At 45.2% G+C, this 25638-nt stretch overlaps 1 protein-coding gene across 3 annotated transcripts in view; it reads right to left on the bottom strand.

The window, feature by feature from the left end:
* Window positions 1-25638, bottom strand: part of Kuz (zinc-dependent metalloprotease kuz) — a 113448-nt gene that overhangs the window by 14714 nt on the left and 73096 nt on the right. For all 3 annotated transcript variants that reach the window (XM_076902985.1, XM_076902986.1, XM_076902987.1), the window contains exon 2: window positions 2814-3074. In XM_076902985.1, coding sequence (XP_076759100.1) covers window positions 2814-3074 — 261 coding nt within the window. The remainder of the gene's footprint in view (window positions 1-2813; window positions 3075-25638) is intronic.

The following is a 25638-nucleotide window of genomic DNA, read 5'->3' as shown; positions in this document are numbered from 1 at the left end:
GTTGTATTTCATTCCAGGGTGGCTAATGCGGAGGGGGCGGAACGAAGAAGGCGAAAGTAATCTTGCGCGCGTTCCTATTCACTCGGATTACCGCGTGGAAAAACACCGGGTATAGTTATTAAATGTGAAACGACAGTTTTTTATTGCGCTATTCCTCGCTTTGTTCGTGGCTGAAGCGCGCTGGAATTAGAAGGTTTCAGTTTTAATAACGAAGGGAGGATGTTTACTGTAGAACTGTCCGTACGACGTTCATATTCGTGGGAGGTAGTTTGTGATTCAAAATACGTTCTAATGGAAGGATCGAAAGGACGATCGTGGGTATAGGGTGGACAACACTACGATTAAGTAATATTTTGATGACGTTCCCAGCAAGACTGTCGCAAAAAATAGATGCCTACAAGACGGTTTAAAGTACGCTTCTTGTAATTTACTTTGCCTCTCGTCCAATCCGGTACCGGAAGAAACATCTCCACAAATAGAAGAAGTTAACAGACCTCTGTCAGCTTTTCTCGTCTATCTACCTCCGCGAGGCGAAAGCCAGTTTTCCGTCTCGTTTAAGCAGATGGAACGAACGATCGAAAATGATTAAAAGATAACTATATTAGCTCGCTCGAAACAGGATCTCGCGCGCTAAAAACAGATTTACTGTATCGTAACGATATCAACGTGTCTATTTCTTTCCTTCTGGTAGATTTTTCGACTATTCGGTTAAAGAAACGATACGAGCAATAACAGTGAGCGTAGTGAAAAAAGTGGGATAATTTTAATGTATCCACTTTAGATATGCATCGAGAAAAAGGAAACATAAATACGGCCAATTTAATGCCCGCCCCTGTAACTGTAAATCCGGCTTAAGAATCGGAATTAGAGATTAAGAGAGAGCTTTCTTTTCGTTCCGCGGTAAACGCGTGGACGTAACCAGGTCGCAAGCACAAAAGTGAAAGATAAACCGTTTGAACAGCCGGGCGGAGCAATCCATAATTTAAAATGTCCCCCTGCGCAGCGAAACTCCCTGTAAATTATTAGACTGGAAATAAAGCTCTCACCCGGCATCCACCGTGACACGCACTTTTGCGTGCCACATCTGGTTATCGCATCGTAGTCATAGAGGCAGATATAACGCGTGTGGATTGTACCGCGGAACGGTACCGGCTCGTTCGAGGATAGAGTTCAGTGCAGTGGTTCTTAAACCTGCGATCCGTGCCTCTTAAACAAGCTACGATCAGAGAAGAGCGTTCGAGCTTCGATTTCGAACCGATCGAACGTCGATCTCGATACTGAAAATTCAAATTGCCTCACTGAAGCTTCTGCATTTACAGTTCTCAAAGTTATTGGCAATTTGAATGAGAAGTTCGGTAGTTATCGATCACTGCCAAAGATAACAATGTTCATTCTCGCGACACACACCACTTATCAGACCGATATACCACTCGTTTACTTTCGAAACTTGTCAAGACTTTCAAGATCGATCGACGCTTCAAAGAAGCCTCGAATAGCGAGTTTTTGCGACACGTCTCCATATTTTGATCGCCTTGAACGTACTCGAAGTGCGTCGATATCCATTACTGGCAGCATCGTTGCGTAGAGTCCGCGGAAAAACTCGCATGGATGTTCCACGATTGAAACCAGACAGTGAAACCAATCGCTATCGAAGCGTTCTTCCGTCAGAAATCGAGTCGAGCGCAGCTCGTGAACAGACGCTCCAAAGTGTCAACTGAATTCGAGGTAGACATCGCGCATAGTGACAGAAAGCGTAAGGGATCGGTTGTGGAAATTTAATCGTACAGATCTCAGTTTGATCGCTGTGAAAGATTGCGAAATGCTGGCGGGAAAAGTGTAGAGCGACGGACAGGAGGATCGCAGGTTAAGAACCGCTGGCGTGGAGTGCGGCAGTGCATACTTAAGGAGCGAAGGGATCGTGCTTTACGCTCTAGGAAGAAGCTTATGGCTGTTTAAATAATTTGCCGCGTCGTATCGTATTTAATAACGAGCTGCTGCATAGCTGTGTTCCTTTCCTTGTTCTTTCGCGTGCTACGTCTTCGACGGCGTGCCTTGACCTTACGCACGCCTCCCAGCAATTTTCATAGTCGGTTCGACAACCCTTTCGCTGGGAATTACGTCTGAGTAGGTTGAAATGGTGGTTGCCACTGTCTAGATTTTTTATTGCCACGGCAAGTTGGACCATTTTACTTGTTACAGAGATATTGATTCAATTAAAAGCTCGTAAGATGAATTTAAGTCGCTAAACACTGCAATCTGCGAGGCAGATGTAACCTCGCAACAGTGACACCAACTATGCTGAACGGAAGCGATAAAAAGGAAGTCACTGAATTCAATATTATTGTCATTAAAACACTTGTATATCTCTCAGAAACGTATAAAACGTAACTAAAAAAGATAATCTCGCGAAATGTAATAGTGACGTTTGAAAATAGCACGTGAGTGCCGTTCTAGAAGCGAGACAGTACGAAAGTAGTCATTTTGCAAAGCAAAACGAGACGGCTAAAGTATGCGTGCGCTAATGGTAAAAATCCAGGGAACAATGGCGGCACGCAACGCGTCGCGGCGTAAAATAATGTGCTGGCGTGCAGGCGCCTCGCGTCGCGCTCGATCTCTCGCGCTTGTTCGTGCACGCACACGACGTTCAATGTCGTTCCTCGTGAAAACGAAGACCACGGAACGCTGTTCCGTCACGTTCATTCAATCGCTTCTTTCGTTCCACCCTTATTATATCCATCTCACACTTCACTGTCTCAGACAGCAAAAAAGAAAAGACAAAAAGAAGAAAGGATTGATCGAAAGGTTCGACTTACCGACTAAGTGACCCTGGTAAATATGCGAGGTATCGAGGTCTTCCGTTTGGCCGGACGGCCCCTCGATAATTAAGTTATTGCTAAAGGTAGCTAGGTCCCGCTTCAGTCGAATGTGGAAGTCCCTTCCGTGCGAGCGAAACTTCAGAGTCACCGAATTGTCGCGGGTAACCGACCTCTTCGCTCTCAGGTGACCCCGATGGACCTCTTCGGTGGGATAGGAGAGAGGTTCGTAATGGCGGATGTATTCGTTCAATCGGCGCGCTGCAACAGAAAAATGGACAGACGTCGGTTTAAAGTCACCTGTTCTCGAACGATGCTTTTCGAGACACGCTTCTCGTTCGCTTTTTTCATTTACCATCGAACTTTTCTCGTTACGTAATAAAATATCTGTCGAGGGTTTTTTAAAGCGCTAGTAACTCGTAGGGGTATCGAAGTTAAACTTGACCGTCTTATCCGTTACTTTCGACGAGCCCTCGAAGATTACACATTTGTTATAGCGAAAGTACGGTTCTGTTCTTTCGAGAACCGTAGACTTCGCGATAAGCTTGTTCCAGACGGATGTGTTGGTTCCCTCGCAGGAAGCGATAAAAACCGGGGGTTGAGGGCGAAAGTTAGATACAGTTATATTCGATTGAGTAAATGTATGACCAGCTGCAACAATTTTTTTACGGTACTATTATCGTACGGTAAATAAATTCCAGAAATGAATGAAACATTGTTTAAATATTGAAAGAAGAATGGTAGCAAAGTATATTTAAATCGGGTATCCATTTCGAACGACGATTAATCGTTAACGATATCATGCGATCTCGAAATATACTGTCAGAGTTACCATTTTAACCGACATTTGCCTAAACACGTTTCTGATTGTCACTGTAGTTACCAAGTTGTACGCGAGATTATTTTTAGGGCCATACGTTCGTATTTCTAATGGTTGAGTTAGGTCTGGGTTGGTCCCAGCCAATCCAAATAAAACTAGAATCCATTCAATTGTAAGCCAACTGCCTCGAGGCGGAAATATAGTCCAAATCTAACTCAAACAATGACACAAACTTTGCTCAAACCAGCGCGAGCTTTCGAAATACGATATACTCGCCCTAGAAATACTTTCCTGTGTATCTCGAGAACTAAAGTCGAACGATGATTACACGCATAGCTGAAAATTATTCAGGATCTTCACCTTGACAGCATATCTCGAGGTTACCAAAATTGTTAAGCTCTATTCACACGATATCCTTATTTTTCCTTTCCGTTTATTTTCATTTTCCACTGCTATCGCACTTTCGTCGTACTTTCGCAACGATATCCTCATTTTACTCCCACTTGCTACTTTTTCTCGCACGCGCGAACAGTGTAACGAGTAGCTGAATCGTGATACATCGATGCCGTCGTAATTCTATTCGCGTATCTGGTTAAAGTAAAAACTCGACGTAGTCGAAAGACAGTTTCCCGCGCGCGGCTAGAAATAAATTCGCTCGCAGCTAGAAAATTGCAAGTACAAACCGCCTGGGGCTTCTTGTTAAAATTATTTCGCATTTGTCAGTGGATCTACGGTCACGTTAACGAGACAAAGTGTCCCACGGTGGCGCGACCTGGCAACAGAGTTCCTTCAGCAGCGTGATATCGCCCGTAATTTTCGGGGACGCAACATGAATTTATATCAGCTGGCTTTTCTTCGCGATTCCGCCGCGCGACAAAAGGAAGCGGAGGGCGACCACCCCCGTGGTACGATACCGCCTATACCGTCGTTCTCATGATTTATGCGTCCACCGAGAGCCACGTAAACTTGTCCAGGGGTGTGTGTTTGGAAATTTCTGATCGCCACGACGCTAGACGTTGCCCACTGCGACGTCTCTACGATATTATTGCTCCACGGAAATTCTCATTTCGTTTCGAAGGAACACAATTTTGGTGGAAGTCTAATTTTGGACAATATCGCTCGTAAGATATTCTTAACGAAACAAATACGAATTAGTATGAAAATTTTGTTAGTTTCATGAGCGATTCGAAGCATTAAAGGTTACTTCAAGACCAGAGAGAAAAATTTCTCTGCAGTAGATAAAACTCTACTATACACGTACACTTTTAAATGTTCGAAAAATCGACGATATCGCAAGACATTACGGAGCTACATGAAACGCGTCGTTCGTCTGGGTCGCATCATAAATTGTAGAACTCTGCTCCTCGTAGAATTCTCCTTCCCTCGTGGAACGTAACTCACGTCTTCGAGGTAACTTTGTGAAAATCGAAGGGGATTTGCAGACGTTCAAATCAGCGGCCGGGACGAGGCGAAGTTCGTCGACGGGAGGAACGGAAATCCGCTGAGCGATTCGCTTATTTCGCGCTGGCATCGCGGGCCTTTCTACCGGGAGGCGAACTGCGAATGAAATTCACCCAGCAAAAAAAAGGGGGGCGACGAATGTGAACTTTTCGAGCGCGATTAATAACGAACGGGTTCGTTTCGAGGCACAGCGACGTTGGAGGTCCGTTTGAATTTCGGTTTGCCGCCTGTTTAATTTTAATTGCGATTAACGAACGTAATTTCAGGGGTGGAAAAAAAAGTGAACGAGTTTCCTTCTTTTTTCTAATGACGTGGGTATCAGTCGTGCTAATTAATGAATCATTCCATTGAACAATTCGTTCCTGGGAATTAATCAAATATTTAAAGTACGAGAACAAGCTTACTCATTGATAGAATGAATTTTTAGAGCAAAGTAAAATTCTGTGCGAAAGAGAGGGATGTGCGCGTATAAAATGAACCTGATATCGCTGCGATACATGTTCATCGACCACTAGTATCGATGATTATAATTCTCATATTTCTCTGGCACTGAACCCTTCACCAACGCGAAGCCTCGCTAATTCCACGTCGTTATTGCTGTTCTCGATGTACACGGGAACCACAATCGCTCTTCAACATTCGATACAAGTTATTTACACCCTCACGCTTTATTAACAAATCTGAAAAACACACCTTTGGGGTGTATAAGTCGAATACATTTTGTTAATATAATAACGCACCCCTAAACAGTGCATCCAACCGAGATACGTAAAATTACTTTGATTTTACCAGCACTACTCGAATTGGAGACAAAGATCGTTGTTTTCTATCCGAGCAAGGTAAAACCTCTACGACGGGAGGATCCTGGGATAAATCCTGAGAAGTCGAAGAGTCAGCAGTACCTCCAGAAAGGTGGACCGTTACTTTCTTTATTATCCGTCCCTTCGAGTCTCTTGTATCGCGCAGTGTGCACCTGGAGAACCGTATAGAAACAGGGTCGAAGGAAAACAGCTGAAGTTGGTCGTGGCTCGAATCATCGTTTCTAAAGCGAGGAACTCGAAGAAGTCGGATAATACGAGAATCTCCTCCGCCCTTGTGATTATGATCGCGAAACTCTCTTGTCCCTAGTTCCAAGCGGTCGGCCATTTTATTCGAGGATACCCGCGCGTTGCCTCGCCTCTTCGTAGCTGGTACTCGAATTCCAGCGAAACAATTAGTCGAAAGGCGAATAACTGATTCCGTTTGCCCGTTTAGATCGCGTACACGTGATCTGATCTTGACAGTGCCGCGGGTATCTAATTACTACCCGCTGTTCAGAGCGTGCGATCCGAGCGCGTGTGCGTTTCCCTTTGACTTGAGGGAGAGCAGAGGCGCGCTCGATGGCGACTGAACACCATTCGGATGTGTTCCATTAAGCAATGCAAACTGATTAATAAGAACGCCGGTGTCCGTCCGCCAGCACTGGCAACTCTTAGAGCACTTAAGCTTAGCAGCTTCAACTTGGCACAGAAGTTCCTCGAATTAAGTAATTGCTACTCACTTGCTATCGAATGTGGGTCAAATCCACCTACGAAGTAACGAGATGCGCGAGTCGCTGGAAGATACGGGGATCGAGGTCGATCAGAGCGTTTCTAATCGTGAAATTTAACAGTGGACACGTTCTTTAAACGGAACGTTGGCCCTTTGCGCTCGGATGTCCCTTTTCGTGGGGTCATCGCTAGTCTAGCGTGTATCACTCGGATGTCCTCTGCGAGGGGACGTCAGAATTAATCAGTGATCGCGCAGGTTACCGATTCCTCCGCAACTTTTTAAGTAACGCATGTTTGTCTGAAGTTTTTTTTATTGAAATCACAATTTTCTATTGCTGTCGATACGTCAGCAATGGTTTCCATTGCACCAAGTGCAAAGGATTAAAGGATCGCTCAACTTTGGAGAGGAGAATACGGGAAGGATTCGAGTATATTGCAATTTTTATTTGTTCTCGCGATCGAATCGAGACGCGCAGTAACTCTGTCGGTTATCTCGTTTAATTACGCAAGATTCCTTACGTAAATCGATGGGAAGAGCGATTCGCGTGCGTGCGACGCGTGCATTAAATCGCGTAAATCACGGAACGTACCGTCGCAGACGGCGAGTTTAACTTTTAATCTGAATGACAGGAGATGCATCGGGCAACGCGTGCCACGGATGGCTACAACAGGGGGAAAAGAGGCAGGTGCAATATTCTGAAAGTACAGAGAAACGTAGAACGCCGGGATTGAGAAACACGAAATGGCCGTCGCGCCTTCCAATTTTCCGACGAACGCTTTTCTACTTCGAACGGTGCCACTGCGGGGGAAAGGATCGTACAAAAGTCGAAGGTACACGAAGCTGTGGTCGTAGAAGAGAAACAAAGTAAAAAAGGATTCCAGTGCGATATTAAAAAAAAAAAAGCTCGTTAAACGTACGAACACACGCGCGCTCTTTTCAAACGTAAAATTGCTGAGAGTTCTGAATAGATGTTTAGTTTGTTCCGTAATTGAAACTCTGCTTTAACAGGTATACTCGTCAGAGTTTCGTGATGATCACTGCGCAAACTTCTCCTTCGTTCCGTTTAAACGGATAATAGTTTATGCTAGGAATTTTATTTCTCGTTTTTTAAATTGTCCGTTTCTTCTTTTATTATTCTGTATACTGATTAGAGTGGACCTTTTCGACGGCACGTTCGGTAGTAAAAAAGAGGCAGTGGGTCAACGACTATGACAGTCTGTTGTTTCTCGTGGTGCAAACCAGAACTCCGCGACTACGACATAAACAGTGGCTCGGGTCAAAGTGGACGCGGAGTACGCTGGACGAAGGGGTTAATGGAACTCTCTGGAAATAGTTTGGAGATTACGGATCGCCAAACTTCTCTTCTTTGTGTTTTAAAGTAATATAAAGATAGTCAGGGATATATACATAGAACTAACCCAAGTATTTTGCAACAGGGTCGCTTACCCAGTCCGCGAAAAGTTTTTAATTAAAAATTGTTCGAACGATCTACGATACTTTCTTCAACGATTGCTTTAAATATAAATTACCGTTGATATCTACAATTTTTAATAACAAATTTGTATAGTAAATACTAGTAGGTATTACAATATACATTGAATTATATCGAGCATTTAAGTTATCTTCGGAACAGCAAACTGTAAGAAGAAATAACTAAACGAGATTTAAATCGTCGCAAGGCCTTGTCATCAGCAGATGCACGCCTGGGACCCATTTAAATTCTATTAAGCTCTCTATTCCCCTGAAACAATTTCGATGCTTGAACGAAAGAACAACCGTCCGAGGACACGCGGCGGTGATCCTCAGAAACGGTTCCTCGACAGCCTCGTTGAAAAAAAACCAGCGAGACTCTCGTTGGAACGTAACGAGGCGAAATAATTCAGAGTAACGGGCGGCCTAGGTTGAGAAATGGGATTCACGCTCAAGGTGACGAAAGAATAGAGGTAAGTGGGTCATAGCACGCGTGGCATTGTACTCGACGCGGCGTCGTGGGCGTAAATGGGTCGACGCTGGCGTTACCTTCGAATTAGAGCAATCGTCTAACCCGAACGGTGGAAATCTCGCTCTCCTTTCGACTCGAGGGTAGCGCGCGGCTTCAATAACTTAAATGGCGTCGCGTCTAAGATACGTGGGTGGTCCCGTGTCAAGTTTTCAGGGCGAGGTGCCCGCGCGTCTCGCAGGATTTCTGGCGCGAGCCGCCAGAAAAACCGTGACCAAGTTGGCCACGTCGCCTTAATCCGATCTCGCAACCAGTCTTCAGGGGATCCCTCTGGTTCTGCCCCCGAGAAAAACGCAACGACCTTTGGCAAGAGACGACTCTCGACGCTTTGAGAAATCTCGATGCGGCGTCGTTTCCCGGATCGGCGACCAGGGAAGCTGTCGCGTAGGTATATCAGCTTTCTCGGATACAACCTCGCTTTGTAGCTTTCTGCATAAGAGAAGCATCATTAAACATGCCAGGATGATTATGTGGATCGCTTTCGAATAGAAACCGCGTTCGTACCGGTTTAATGTTCTGGACTGAAAGACGCGAAAATTTTGCTCCTCTTCGCCAGGAACCAAGTCGGATATGTACGAATTCCTGTTGCCAAACGTTTTACACTTTTAACGCGATAATCACTTCGAATCTTCTCCATCTCTGATCCACGTTACCATTATCCATCCCGTTCGCCAGTTTCCATACCAATTAATAAACCTCGCACACAACATCGACCAACATACACCCAAGCGACCAGAAATCACAAGCAAACGAACGCTGTCTATCGCTCAGATCCATCATCAATCTTGCGATCTGCAATCGAGAATGTTTCAGAAGACGAAACACGCGACGATCTCGCGGAAACTCTTAGAGGAATCCGTGGTTGTCGCTTGAAACACGGATCGTTCCATGTTTTCGGTTTCCCCATTATCGAATTCGCCTGGGAGCGAGTGTAAAATCGAACGAGTCCCCCGTCCGGAGACGATAGTCGGGTGCAGCAGTCGGTCAAATTGCGCCTGGCGTCCATCGATCTATTGACTCGCGCCTGGTCTCCCTTCTGTCCCGGAGAGTGGCCGGTTTCCGGTAGCCGGCTCTATCCGCAGGAAACAACGCGGTCGTGAGGGGCGTAACTCGTCATGGACCGATGGATCCCTCGTTGTATGGTTTATGAGCGCGTACGATGGACACATGGTATGCTCGCGATCAATCTTATCTGCACGCATGCGCTTTCTATAGGAGTAGAAGCGTGTGTGTGTGTGTGTGTGTGTGTGTGCGTTGGCGTATGCGGGAATAACGAAACACCGGCACAACTGGGGTGGGGGGACACAGGAAAAGGAGATTACTGGAAAAATGGGGTGGCCATGGGTGCTCGTCGGGACGAGCGAACGACATAATTGGTTTCCATTGATTTCTCGTTCTGTTTATTTTTAACAGACCGAAAACTTCGCCTGTTTTTCATCCGCGATGACGCCAGCACGCTCGGTTCACCGTTCACCCGGTTTTGTTATTTACAGGCGAGCGCGTCTTGGTTAAATTTTAACGTTGTTAGAATATTAAGCGAGACGGGGGAACGGTTTGTTAAATGATAACGTAATACCCTTTGTAAATAGCGGACGGCATTTACAACCGTGTAATCGTATTAATGTACCGAAATTTAATCGAACGTGTGCATACGCGATGATTTCATTGCTGTCCGGTATAATACGATATTTTTAGCAGAGATGTGGAAATTGTATTTCTGCTATTGTATATTGTTTAGAGATACCACTAATTGTTATGATAATTACAGGTATTAATTACAGATCCTAAAATTGGGAGGAACATCTGCGCAAGGGTTGAACGAGCCAGCGTTGCGTTCTCTGTATCAATAGAGAGAACTGTCGAAGCTTCGATTTAAGTGACGCAGAAAAATGGCTGTCAACGGAAAAATCAATACGGTAAAAATTGTGTTTCCGTTAAAAAAGGTGTTACGCATTTGTAACCAGCTGCTGGATACGATGGTACTATTCCGCGACATATTTCCCTCCAAGTATTCCGCATCGGCGATGCACTTGCGAAGTCAGAGTTAAAAACGTCCGAATTATACGTGGCGCGACTTGCATAATGCCGCATCTACTTTACAGCAGAAAGTAAGTTAGGGAACAACTTCCGCTTGAAATTGCCTCGTCTTTGCGCGCGTACCACGCTCCGCGGGTATGCAGTGTCAATAATGTATGAAGTTCGGCAGAGGGTGTTCGGAATTAGGTAAACGGAACTCGGGGTTTATCAAATAAGATAATGAGTGTTTGTCTTTGGAAATTGTTTGCGGAATCTGACTTTCTTCGGTTTGCTCTCATCCAGAGTGGAATCCTCTTCTTCGTAAAAGCGAAGGTTATCCGCCATTTTCTAGCGAGTAACGCGTAGAGAGATCGCGAATTTTCGAGATCGAAATGACGTGTACACGTTTTCACCACGTGTACGAGAACGTTCGTTCATTTTCTCGTGCAGATTTTAAACAATAAAGTTAAATTATATTTATAAGGATTACCTTGTTTACCGATTAAATTACTTAAAATTTTATTGTAATCACGTCGCACATTAAAGTGATATTCGACACACGCTTAACACATCTCCCATGCAAATAAAGTACCATAATTGCAATCATTTCCCATTACCGCGTTCAATCTGCTTATAGCTTTATGAATACATCTAGCAATTATAATATTCATTTAACTCTGAATCATTTACGACTGTGGCTCCCAATAGTACCACCCGCCGCTAATAACGACTAAAAAGGCCATCTTTTATTAAAGAATCGAAACTCGCGTGTCCTATTTCGCTTACAGTTTCGAGAATTACATTTACAAATTTATACAAACACGGATGATCGCAATGCAAATGAATTACAACCACGAACAGGATACCGCAAGGTAATAAAACGTTGTAAAACTATTAAAACGATAACAACATTTTAAGACAGCTTCTATATCGGCAAAAATTCTCATAGAATCTCTCGATCCACTAATTTACCTTAGATCGTACTCAGCAAGGATGCTCTGCTCAGTAAAAATGGCGCACAAAACTCCTCGTTTTCTACCCCCAATTGCACCTTTACCTTCGCGCTAATTTAACTCCAATGTTTAACTCCAATTGCTGCAAAATCGAGGAACTACCACCGCGATTCAAAGGCGAGAACAAGCTGGACTTCCTGCACGTTCGATCAGACCCAGTGAGAAAGGATTCGAGCGTATTTCTCCCCTAGACGCAGCGTCTGGGAGGTGGTTCCTTGATCTACGCGGCGATTGGTACCGTTCGAGGATTTTAGCTAAATAAAATGGAGAACGCTCGCGGAATTGGCGTCGTCGAGCACTTGGCTCGGCTATCGTCGGAAAAAATGGCCTGGGATAAAAGCCAGAGGCTTGTAAACAACTCGTACGATGCACTTAAACGCGCGAACATGGGGTGCACGTTCGTTTTACGCGTGTCGCGAAGATGCTCGAGGAGAAATACTGCAATCTGTTCCGCGAACACGCGCAGCGTACCGTGTGACGCTATTTAGGGGGTGATGAGCGTCGTTAATACTCGAGTAGACAAGTGTTAAGTATGTAAATGCACCTCAAACTCGAAGCGTACGATAAATTGGATTTTACAATTATACACGCGTACATAAATTACAGTATAAATTCGACAATTCTCAGGAAATGTTCGCCATATTACTGATCCACAAGCAAGAATTACTATCAAACGACAAAATCATAAGGAAGGTACGATAAGAAAAGAGTAATAGAAACTAGTTGTGGCGTTCAGTTAATGAATGGGGTAAGAAGGTGTGCAGAAGACGATACCAACGACGAAGGAGAAATCAATTGACCTAATCCCGCGTGCTAGTCTTGCCTTCCATCACTATTATCTAATTTAACCACTTTTGGCGACCACTCGCATAAACCCTTTGCCTAGGCTCGCGAGAACAGCGCCTTGGCTGATGATTAATCGTCATTAAATCCTGAGTGCTATAAAAAGACCCAGCCAATTACAATAATTTATTACGTCAACGTGACACGTGAAGCACGGGAAAAAGTATGGAAATCACGGTGCGAGGACGAGATCGCAACAGGAATCGCGGTTTTATCCCCTCGTCCTGTTCGCAGGGGAATGTATTCGGGTCGATCTGCCACGGAGCAGGGAAGTTAAGCTCGATGCAAATGAAGTTGCGTTGTTAGGCGCGAAGTATGGAATGCGGCGGTCACCCCTTAATTAAATTAGTTCTGGAGGGTCGGATTAACATTAGTTGGTTAATTAATGTTGCGGCCAGCTGACTCGGTGGAAGCGGCTTTTTTGCGTAATCGACGGCTATCGAGGAGGACGAGGGACGGAAACGGAGCAACCTCGAATGTACGAGTCGCTGATAGAAGTTACGCTTATCAACCGGTTCGTGGTAACGTCTTACTGGCGAACCGTTCGCTTTTCTAAATATGTAGGCATTGTTATTCTCGAGCGACCTCGATTTAGGTCGCTGTGAAATATGTGCAACGATAGGGCGAAGAAATATCGCGTATTTTTCTTGCGAGAGAATCAAATAACTATACTATCGTATTTTCTTTTCACTCTGTCTAGCTGTAAGTAATTAGAGAAAGATCGAATTCTTTTTATCTTTCTCATCGAACGATCATCAAATCACCAAATATAACACCTTTTATATGTGAAATATCGTTTCGAATGATGGAATATCGATAATTAAACTGTAACATTCCTCGTTCGCGTAATTGCATGACATTTCATCTCCATTTCTACTCATACCGCGCTCTATTCGCTAATTACGTATCTGAGGACCCACTGACACGTCTCAATCGTCGATTTTCAACGAAAACGTACACTTTTCGACACAATTCACCCGCGTATAGACGAAAAGAACCTGGTGGTCCCAGCTCTGCGCCTCGTCGTAAATACACGGTGTACGATACACGAGTATCCTTCGATGATTTACCGCGCACGCTGCATGTAACCCGTGCAGTTGCGTGCTGACCTTGCAATCAAAGCGATGCAAATTGCGTGCACGATTTATTGTCGCAGAATCTAGCCTTCGGGTACACGCGGGGACGGATGCGTCGGGACGCTGCCTGAGGCGAGGCTCCTTGTAACTAACGAGATACACACGATGGCCCATATCGATAAATCATAGTACAACTGACAAAACGCACGAAGAGATAGAGATAGAGACGATATTTTGTATTCTTTGTTACACTTGTGAAAATACAAATTTCCAGAGGCACTCTCTGTCCCAATTCTGGAAAAATGAATGAATAGAAACTGGTTTCTGACGAACACAAGCGAACAACGATGGTTAATTTTCTCTGTACTCGAGTAAGAAGAACGATATTACTTCGCGATCGAAACGATCGTCTCCAACTTCCTCTGAAAAAAATCGTGGAAGCTCGCGGAACGCGACAATGCGATCCAAAAGCAGGTAAGATTTATAGCTCTTTACCGACAGTTCCTACAAATGACCCGGGTGCTTCCCACGATTCCTCGCGGCCCGCATAAATCATCGCGCTGGATTGACGCGGTTTTAATATCACCCGCGAACGCGTCACCGCGCCGCCGCCATTCACGGCCCGACCGTTCGGATCGGTCGGTTTGATCGACAGAAAAATAGCGTTTGCATTTAAATCCCGGCGGCGATATTTTAATCCCGCGAGTACGAGTCGAAAGCGCGAGGGGGGAGGGGACCAATAGGACACGCGATAAATCTGCATGCTGATGGCTTTTCGCCGGCGGGGATAGATTTTTAACGAGCCGGATATCCGCGGCGCGCCGCCGCGAAATCTGCTTACGCCTGGACCCGCGTAAATAACGCGCGCGCGAGCGTCTTGACGTTAACCGCGAGCAGATTTACGAGTCCGTCGGAAACAGGGTTCACCAGGATTTAAGCTCTTAATCTAAACGGTCGGGGCGCAGGGTATTAGCTAAAGACTCTTCGATCTCTTTGACGGTAGTCATATCGCTGAGAGGGGGTTGAAACCGACGCTGAGGAGGACTCCTCGCTCTCGAACCACCGAGGACTAACGAGATTCAGAGTAGCTTGTCGCGTAGGGGTTGGAACGCGGGCGAACACGAATTTACCGATTACGCGAGGCGCTGCGATGGCTTTGCCAGGGAGATAAGGTGTCCTGGGGTAAATTGCGATATCTTGGGGAAAGGGTAACCGAATGATAATGTCGTCTCGCGAGTTTGGGCGAGAAAGGGGGAAAAGGTCCATCGATGTCTGTTAATGTTAGTACAGGTGGACATCGCATAGGGACTTCTGAATTTTATCTACAGGATTCTGATTTAGAAGAAATGAGATACTAATGTTTTGGACGTTCTGCTGATGGGATAATAGTATGACATCAATGGAAGAAGTGTGTAACATCGGAAAGTGATACTTATCGATTGTACTGTAGTTCATCGGATATTTTCTCTTTTCTACAGTTTCACGAGAAAGAATTAATTTGTAGTATAATACGGTTAACGCAAATATTGATTTAGTTACCATGAGGTATGGAAGTTTCTTATTTTCATTTAAATACGTGTGAAACTCGAAGTTTCGTGCCTCGAAGTGACCACTTTGTTCTACGAGCACCTGCGTCCTCCTAATGGTTCAAATGGACATTAATATTACTAGAATTTATGTCCGCGATGCTTTACAATCTTCAACGAAATCCGCAATGCTGGTTTATATCCCGCGAACCCGCGCGAAAGTGGATTAAAATTTAACTCGGACGAACGGTACCATTTCCAGGCACGAACGTCATTCGTTGCCACGAAAGGCAGCGATCTTTAGCAATTGTCGCGGAAAAATATAATATCTCGCGGATCGTGCCGCGATAAGCAGCCAATCCACACCGAATGATTAATTCCACGTGCTCGAATCGACGCGCACCATGCAATAGTCGACCATTCGCGTTGTTACCATTCATCGCGATGCACACTGGGTCCCACTGTGGGATACGTCAGTCGATATATCGATCCTGCCAATGTGCATGTACATTAGCCGACAAACGATATTTATTATTTCACTTGATCCGTACAGCGGCCGATTACCAAGCGAAACGGCAATTCCGCCTCTTTATTTAGCCATTTCGTTCTCCTTAAATGTGACGTGGCCTCGTTTATCATTCTTTTGATATGTTAATCGGAGGAAATTGGCCGATAACCAACAGTTGCGCGCCTTTTCCGTTATTCCAGCGATCTCCATATTTACACGAGCCTTGCCTCATCGGCTCGAGAGGCAAAGGAGCCGTTGGAGATCGGTTAATTATGATAGATCGTCGTACGAGCGAATATGGAATCGCGTAGATACGTCGTTTCTATTCCCGGTGTGTTTGATTTGATAAATTGCGGGCTGTGTCACGATCTGGATTGCTTGTTTTACGGCTACTTCGGTGCGACACGTCCCGTGATTCGAGGCAGCAAAAATGGAAGCCGGTTTCTTCAAATAGAGTGATAAATTGTCGCGGCGACTGGTCGGAGAGATCAATTGATCGGCAAGTCGTAGTAATTGAAAATAAATGCCAGCGTCGATACACTGTCGAGGTTGATACGCTGTTTATGCCTTCTCCTGATATCCTTCTAAAGGAAGAATTTTTTTATAGAATAAATATTCCACTCGTTGCGAAATACTTGGTACAAACGTTTGTTACAAATAAAGTAACGATGGAAGCATCCACTCTGTAACATCTGCAACATCGTCAATAGCATTATTTCTATTCAAACATCACGCATCTAATTCTGATCCGTCAGCCATATAATGAACGCCATTATATCGCGATCACGATCTCGGTTGATAAATCAACAAAGAGATATCCATTGATAATAGCAATCTCTATGGCAAAAACACTCCGCGGTTCTTCCCCGTTCAACGTAGTTCCAATAATATAGCTAGTAGCGTTCGAGAGCATTTGAAATACAAATTTATGCCATAACGTAACTCTGGAACAATCTCGCAGTTATTCCGAATGACGGACAATTTGAAACCGTTCGTTGCTCGCGAATAACTGATACGTTCGAATGTGTTCTTTGCCAGAAATAACTCCAGCAGCGAGAACGTCGCTACCAGTGGCGTTCTCCAGTTCCTCAGGAGCGCGCCTGATGGAAGACGCGTTGGCGCGTAATCCGAAGGAACGCGCGAGAAGGACCAACGACTTCGATTCGCGATGTAACGCGAGCGTCGAAGGGTTGATGCGCGCTGAGTGGAGCCTCTTGAATCGAGGAACGGAAACGGTTAGGGAATCTCGAAAGGGTTTCACTGGGGACCAAATGGCAGCTGCCTGATCGCGACTGTCATAATACCGCGTTTTCAACGTCAGCTTACGAGCGCAGTTTTGCTAATCGAACCGAGGGGTGACTTTAATCTGATGAAGTGGCTCGCACGGCGACACGACGGATTTAAGCAGGTCGTGACAGTAAGTACGCGGATGGGTCGGAACGCTCCGAGATAGATCGATAACCTACATCCTGACACGTGACTTAACCCTTAAAGTCATCGTTCACGTTTGGTAGCTAGCGTCGAAGGTAACGATTTTTAATCTACGAGTCCTGTGATTTATTTTAATAACGTCTTTTTGCGTTCCTATACGATTATACAAAGATGAGAAACACAATTCGCCTCGAATGTCTAAAAGTACATTTCACTTGGAAAAAGATTATGTATTCTTTATGGCATTTTATATTCGGATATTTGAAGATTCATATCGAAGAGACTGAATAAGACACGTTTCACGACTGATTTACCAAGATGATATTTATTATGCGCGTACACCAGCGATCCTTTTGACAGGCGTATTATACAGAGACCGTTGAAGCATGCTAAAGCTGACTCGAGCACGTTTCGAAACGTTCAGCTGTGTTATTTGTTCTACATATTACGAGCTTTTAATCATAGATAAAAACACGGAACAGAGCGCGGTGCAAACTGTAGACGAAACAGTTTCCGGTGACCCGTGTTCACTGGTAAACACGCTGACCGTTCTGTCAATTAAATTAATTAAAGTCCGACGTCCGCGGAAGTTTCTCGATTGCGAGAAAATTCGCGGACCGTTCCGCTAGCAGTTCGCGATCCACGAGAGCACCCCGGCACTCGTACAAAACGGCTTCCTTCCTGCACTCGAGAGTTCCTTGCGCCTTATGAATGCAGCTTTACCGTACCACGTAGAAAAAGTACTTAAAACTTTCACGGTTCGGGCATCCCCTCCTTATGACAGTAATTGAAAAGCCTAGCGGAATAACCGGTCACGTTTAAGCATTATATTCTTCTTACTCCACCCTCTACTCGTGTAAACAGTTCGCGAGATAATAATTCGTCGTTCGCAACGCGATCATCTTTAAAGAATAAACACAATTAAAATTAAACATCTGTTCTGTGATTTGTTTTTTTATAAAATACGATAGAATCGAAGACGTTATGAAGGGAGAAGCTTCAGCGAAAATTCTTTTATTAAGCAGCAGTTAAACGACGACCTTAGTGGAGATTTCGAAAACAATTTTAATGCAATCGTAGAAGCACCAAAACGAAATACGTCTCGTTAAACGACTCGTTTAATTACTTTCACTCGCTGTCGCGACAACAAATCGACCTACTCCCGAAATGCGTGGAAGAATGCGAAGGGTCGTGACGTCCGACGACTAAGTGCGAGGCTGAACAGCCCCAACCCCCATCCGTGTCTCGCGTGCGCGCGACAAGATGCGGTCTCCGCTGACAGCTCCGTTGAAATACGATGAAGAGGAAGACAAAGAGTGCAAAAGGTCGCGGGCAGCGAGGGGAGGCACGGCGGCAACATTTCATCCGGCGATGCGAGGCCGTGGAATCGCGAGAGAACGGGCGAACAATAAATTTCCTACGTGTTTCTTCGTTTTTCCGCTCCATTTCGTCATCGATAAATATCGCGGCCGCTCGCCCAGCGCGCCGCTTCCGTTTCGCGCCGGCGATAGTAAACAGAGACGAAATCTCGAGCGTTCCGCTCGGAGCAATCGAATCCGTCCAATTGGAGCTACAATTACGAACGTCGAAGCCCTGGCGAACGCCTGCGATCAACCCCCGTTCAAACACGTCTCGCAGCGAGTATAAGAAATGAAATTACAGGCTGGCAAGTTTCGAACGACTCCCTCTATACTAAACGCGTACAATGGTTTCTACACATTCGTACAAATATCCATTTATTAGTTCTACTTAATCATTTCTGTTTAGAGCGTTCTTTGTATAACGCGATCAGAAATCTCTTAATTAATTTTTGCTCCTCTCTCGACAGAAGAACCAAGAGGATTTTATTAAGCCGACAAAGGAAATTTCATGGAGAATAAATACCCGGACGGTGGAGATCAAGACGTACTTTATAGTAAATAGATTGAAATTCGTCGAGTCCAAAGGCAGGCCATCGCATAAAGGCGAAGCTGGATCTAATTCCTCGAGGATAAGAGGTGGACAAATAGATCGAGTTCCTCGGATTTTCAGCACGATTCTACGCGACGGAAATGTCCACAAGTACATCAACAATCTCTGATACTTAAATAATTATACGTGCAGCGATTCAAACAGATATTCGATGCGTTCCTTATTTTGACACGGTCTTGTTACGTCCGATGGACGACAACAGTGTACGTGTACGAACCCAGCACATGGATTTGAAAATGGCGGCTGGAAGGGAAGCACAGGCGGAGTGTATTACGCCAGGCTATATCTTCGAGCGGAGAAGCGGGTTCATTTCTGTCCGTATCGTCCAATGACAAATTGAAAAATGCCGGAGGACAGTGTTCTATATCGGCTTCAATTATCCCCGACAGATGAGTCGGGCGAGCGTTGGCCAGACAATGGGAATAATGGCAAAAGAATGAACGATCACCTTTTTCTAATTAAAGCCCGGTCTCCATGGCCACTTTCAGACAGCGCCTGCTATTATTACATTTCCGTGGCTCGCGTTCGAGAGTATCTATAATGCAGAGGGCCGCGAAAGCAGGCGTGGATGGGGGGTGGTTGGATGGGGGCGGTCGACGCGGAGAACGAGCATGCGGCCGCGGCGGAAATCGACGGAGGACGCGGAAAAAACCGGGACGGACAAGAAAAATGAGAGTGGAACTCGCGAACAAAGGGTCGCGAAACGCTGTCGGATTGATAAGGAAGATCGATGCGAGCGGACGAACGAAACGCGGTTCGATTTTCGGGAAACCAGCCATCGGGTATAAATAAAAGTCGAGACGGAAGGCGGAGAAGAAACGGAGACAGAAATCGAGCCGTTGCACGGATACGAGAAGGTAAAAAGGAATACCAGTATCCGTCCGTAGCGAGCTTTCAGTCGAGTTTTAATTTCAATTCGGATCGACGCTCGTTTTCCTACCGGCTTGATAAACGATGATGCATCGAAGCGCAAAAATATCGAAGTTAACGAACTCCTATTAGCGTCGCGAGCTTAATGAGACGAGGATCTCGCGACAGCCTGCACGGAATTAGTCCTGCGTTCGGATTTCTTCCGTTCTACCGTTTAATTGTCCTGACCTTTTATTTTTCTTGCCATAAAACTTTCGAATATCCTGTTCAAACGATTCTCCAGTTTTCGTAAGGTAATCAATTACCTTGTAGCAGTGATAAATAGCCCGTGCTGGCTATTAATAAATCTCTTGGAACAGTTCTCAGAAAGGAATTTGATAAAACGTTCGAGTCGATGTCAGAGTGGCGCGTGGAAACTGCTCGTGTAACAAATCTTCCGAATTCTTGCGAGTTAAATGGTGCAACAAGGGGTTAATAATGCGATCGTTCTGATTAGAAGATTAGACGAGAACTAGCGAGGACTAAAATTGTTTAGAAGGACTTCGTTCAGTCTCCATGGCTATCAACGATCGCAAAATAGCTCTGAGATCGCGACGAATTATTTATAGCGTCGCTCACGCAACACGCCTTCCATCCACGTACGGTAAACGTCCCAATTATCATTATTACTCGCATCCGTCTAAATAAGACTTTCCTCTCGAATTGTCCGGCGGGCAAGGAATGCCCGCGCCCCAAAACGACGTCCACGTCCAACGTCCGCGTCGGTTCGTTTATACGTGGCTGCGAGTGGGCCGTAAAGAGCTTTATTGCACCTCGCAGATTGTTATTGCTGTTAAGGCTGCGCGCCAGATTTTGTAGGGCATTAAAGTATAGCGTACGAGGGGTACCGTCGGGTGGCTCGATGAAATCTCAGCCAGCAGTGACCCGGGAACTTGCCGCGCGCCAAACGACATCCGGTCGTCGAATGCGTACAACTGGAAGCTCGTCGCGAGACTGGCATCGCTTCGTAATCGTCGCTAAGCGTGTCTCGAATCGAATTCGCGCTGGATCTCATCCTCGACGTCGCGAGAGGTTAACCGCGAGGCTGAGAGAGGAAGAGCTCGGGTCGTAGGGCCTGCAAATGGCGGAGCTCGACAAAGACGACCGCGACGGTGCGTTCGAAGGGGATGAAACGGGGACGGGGCGCGCGATCCGTCAGTGGAAAGCGCGAGCGATCGTAATTTAAGTGTGCCCGTAATGCAGTCGCGTTAAATATAAAGTACGAGAGGAAAGAGAGAAGGCGCGCGAGAGTACATCATAAAGGCGGACACAGGCAGAGAGGAGAGGTAAAAGGGCACGAACGAAGGGTGGAGAGATCGACGTAGGATGAAACGGTTGTGGACGATCATTTTCCTTCCTAGCTTGTCCTGCAGTCACAGAGAACCGCAGTCACGTCCGTAATCACCGTTCGAGTTTTTTAAGTCCAGAAATTACAATGCCTCGGGTCACCAGAAAAGAATAATTAATTACTGTCGTGAATTCTTATCGATTAATGTATAACTCGCAATATATTCCCAGCACACAAAGTTAGTATCTCTCTTCGCATCGTTGTTTGATATTTTCGCGTGTAGAAAATGTGTTGTGATAATTTCTAACAGCCATCCCTCGACGCTCGCGTCGAAACGTCCGTTATTTTGGTAATTGATCGATGACAACACACGTTGGTTGGCGTCTGAAGTGCAATTGCGACTTGACGCAGGAGGGGGTGTACCAGTGACGCGGGACCGTTAAACTCTCGAGTATCGTTCGTTGATCCGTAGGAAAAATTGCTGGCGACCGCGTTTCCAAAGTGGTCGGGGGAGTAAATTTTAATTAGACGCCGGAAAGGCTCGTTGGTTAAATTACGTTTATTTAACTTGGATGTGCCTGCACGGCCCTCAGGCCGTTGAATATTCAGAGTACTTATTTGATCGGGCAACTCCACACTTTCCCGCGGTTTTATACGCGGTTACATAGCGGGGGCCATTGTGCCGCTACTAGTTAGACTCGCGCTTTGAATAATTCATTTATCGATGGGTATAATTGCTTTTTAATTGAATTGGATTGAATACCGACAGCCGGATCCGCCATAATTTCGCGTCACGTAATTTACATTAAAATCCGCCGTCGGTGAAATATTCATTTGCGCCGTCAGATCGGATGCGCATTAACATGAATATGTTTGCTCAGCTGTTGGCCGTCCACTGAATCGAAAGAACGCTGGAAATCCTTTCGGTTATTTACGAATAAACCGCGCATTATGCCGGAGCGTATTTATTCGGTGACGCGCAAGAGGGTTCGAGGGTGGAAAAGTCGCGAGGACGCTGATCCACGCTGGCTTCGAGTAGAACTTGGCTAATAAAACTTTCCTCTCTCAAGTATGACCGACTTCTCGATCGCATCCCCAGGCCAAATAAAAAATCGTTCGATTAATCGCGAGAACTTTAATTTTACTTTTTAATCATCTTACAGCGAGCGATTTTATAAAGCGGAATTCTTATTAACCAGAGCATTATTATGCGGCGCTGCGAGCCTCGACGGACTCGAGCTCTTCGTACACCTTCCGCTCGCATTAATCGCGTTACACTTTGTTATTCTTCCTTGACGCGTGCCAATAACGTCTTCGAGGTGGGTGACAGGTGCGTGCTGTCAAGTTGAAACTTCTGACGATACTTGCTACGAAACCAAACAGAGTTGATGACGTTTATGATGCACACGCACTTGCAATAATTGTAAGTTTGGTAAAGGATAGTTTAATATTGCTGAGTGTAAAGAGACAAGCGTATTAACGCAAATATAAAGCTCACGAACGATTGTAGTCGCATCTCGAACGATCTACGTCAAATTACACAACGCTTCAACGATTGTTCTTGTCGATGTTGGCGTTTGCATCTAGAGTTCTGGTATTGATACGATGTATCAAGTAGGTTAGTTTACAGTGGCTCTGTGTGTGCGACGGATAAAGAGGATATATCCACTAGGACCGTAAACTTCCTCAATAATTTGGCTTGATCAATCGTTGCCTATCGATCGAATAATTTTCACGGACAAATATTTGAACGCCGATCACGACTAACTGCTTACATACGGTATTACGCGGATTAATGTGAACACAGATTACTTTGGTCAGAGTAGTTCTTCCAATCGGACGTGAAATTAATTTCAGACATTGCGATTAATAATATTTGTAAAACAGCTCGCATAAATAACAGTCTGACAATATTTTCTATCAATCGGATGCTTCACGCGACTCGCCAGATATTTCGTTGACACTGTTTTCCATGAACTTCGTTTTGAAGCGTGGATAAATTATCGAGGTTAGCGTCAATTTTCGTCGAACAGTTGTCGAAAGTTCGTTAAAATCGCTAAAATCCGTTACAATCGACTAGTTCTCTAATATCCCATTGAAGGATCACCTCGTTCGAACTCTGTCCCCATTCAACGTTCCTCAAGTTCCAGCCCAACAGAAAGTTCCTGTAACTCCGTCTGTTCTGCATTTCCTAATCCCCCAAAAACCTCCTTCCCCCATAGTTAACAGAAAGGAAATTTCAAGTGCTCTGTCAATTTCTGCAACAAGGTACAACCGATTCCTATCGTTCTCGTTGTAGTTAGCAGACAGAATCGAGTCACTCACCGCGATAAAAGAAGTGGTCGTACGCGGAAACCGTGACTGATTACCCCAGTTCACGTTAATTCATAAAACGCAGGGAGCGCGACTGCGTATCATCGCCGATGAATACGCGCGACGTCGACTGTTCTTTGAAACTGTCAGCGGAATTCCGAATTTCCGGTCGATCCGCTCGATATCGCTTTGCGAGATAACGCGTGATCATAGGCGGTGAGCACTTGGACGTACCCGCGGAAACCTGATGCTCGCGTCTGATAAAGCTAGAATTCATTTCATCGCGTATCGCGCGCGCGTCCCATTTTAAACGAGAAATTAACCAAGAGCACGTCACAACGCCGGCGTTAAATAAATACGCGCGCGCGGTTACTTTTAATTTCGCTGGTATTTCACAGCGCGCAGCGTCGACTTGTTATACCGCGACATTAATTATTGCACTTGCCCGCCACTTCGGCAGCCGTCATTCGCCGTTTCGTAATATTGATACTCGGACCTGTAGGTATCGAGTAATTACTCGCGAGCATATACATTTTGTTAAAAACCTCGCCGCGTGGATGTTACCCGCTTAATCACTGTTATAACTCAACTTTATTGTACCCTCGAAATTCGTTCGGATTCCAGTGATTAGCGAAACACTCCGCACCCCTGCGAACGCATTACGATATTTACGATGAACCTCTTCTCGTTTGTTTAATTACTAATATAAAATTCTGTCGCTGCACGGCTAGCTCTCTGATAACAGCTGACGACGCGATATGATCTCGTGCAGAGTCATCCTACCCCTATTTATTCTGTTGGAAAATTACAAATAAAATCAAATTAGTATAGAATTATTCGTGTAACTGTATAGTAAAAACTGTTACTTTCTTTCAAGCGCAAAAGGGTTGAACGTTACCTTTCGATGATCGTGTCTCCTCGACTACTTTGAGGAGGGCGAAATCACCCCAATAACGAGTGGTACCAGTTGAGGAGGACGTATGTAAAAGAGAGTCGTGGAACGCGACAGGAAGAGTTCTCGTTCGAAACAAAAAAAAAGGGGGGAAAAAAAAAGAAAGCGTGGTGGGTCGTTTATTTACTAGCGGACACGCGCGAGTCGACCCGAGCGAAACCGGGGTAAAAGTTCTCCGGCGGAGAACAGTGCGGCGGGGGTGGGTTTACGATGTAACGGAGAGGATGAAAAGCGCACAGAAATCCCATGACGCGAGATATAACGCCGGGGTAAATTCGCGGACGTGTCAGAGTCGCTGCGTTAAAGCACGTTCACCGTGAAACGATTTTCGGTGCGTACACGTTACATTTAGCCTCATTTATGCAGCTGCGTTCCCGTTGCTGCACGCCGTGCCCCGATAAAAACTGGCGTTGCAGCGGTCGCACGCTCGCGAGGACCCTCCAACGCGACGAGGGCTACGCGAGAGAGTTGCTGCGAGAAGGCTGGACGATAACGTTTAATTGCTGGAAATTACGGGTGGAAGGGATTTTAAATATCCCGGAAAATCTCGTGACTCCGCGCAGTTTCCATTTTTTTTTTTTTTTTTCTTCTTTTCGTCTACGTGGCAACAGATGGTCTAATCGGGGGTAGTTCTTGGAGGCTTCAGAAAGAAAATGGCGCAGCGAAAGAAATTTGTCAACCATCGATAAAAATGTCATTAACCATTCGCGAAGAAGGAATATCGATAACCACTCGTTATCGGAAGAAAGATTTTGAATAAAACTATATTTTTATACGAAACATTTTTCTCATTGCGATTATACAATTACCGTTAAACAAGTTTTTCATACGCACGAAACCGGTTTCGCGACTAGCAAGCGCGCAGAAATTCGTGGGAAATGTAGCTGTGTGTGCGAAAAATGAACGAAGTGGGAAAACACGCAAAAATCCAACGCAAAATGTTTAAAATAGAATACACGTCGTAACATTATATTTAGAGGGTGAAACAGAATTCTATTTAAGTTCCGTCTTTTTAATATATATGGTATGCATATATTTTACAAAAAACAGTGGTAGGCAAAATTAAATTCCACCCTTTACTAGTATTTAATTAGAATTAATGTTCGTCAATTAATTGCATGAATTTTTGCTACTAATTGCGATTCCAAAATTGTTACAATAAAACAACC

The sequence above is a fragment of the Xylocopa sonorina genome, chromosome 10 (genome assembly GCF_050948175.1).
Source record: "Xylocopa sonorina isolate GNS202 chromosome 10, iyXylSono1_principal, whole genome shotgun sequence".
Lineage (NCBI taxonomy): Eukaryota > Metazoa > Arthropoda > Insecta > Hymenoptera > Apidae > Xylocopa > Xylocopa sonorina.
Note: the sequence above shows the minus strand (reverse complement) of the source record. Positions and strands in the feature narration are given on the sequence as shown.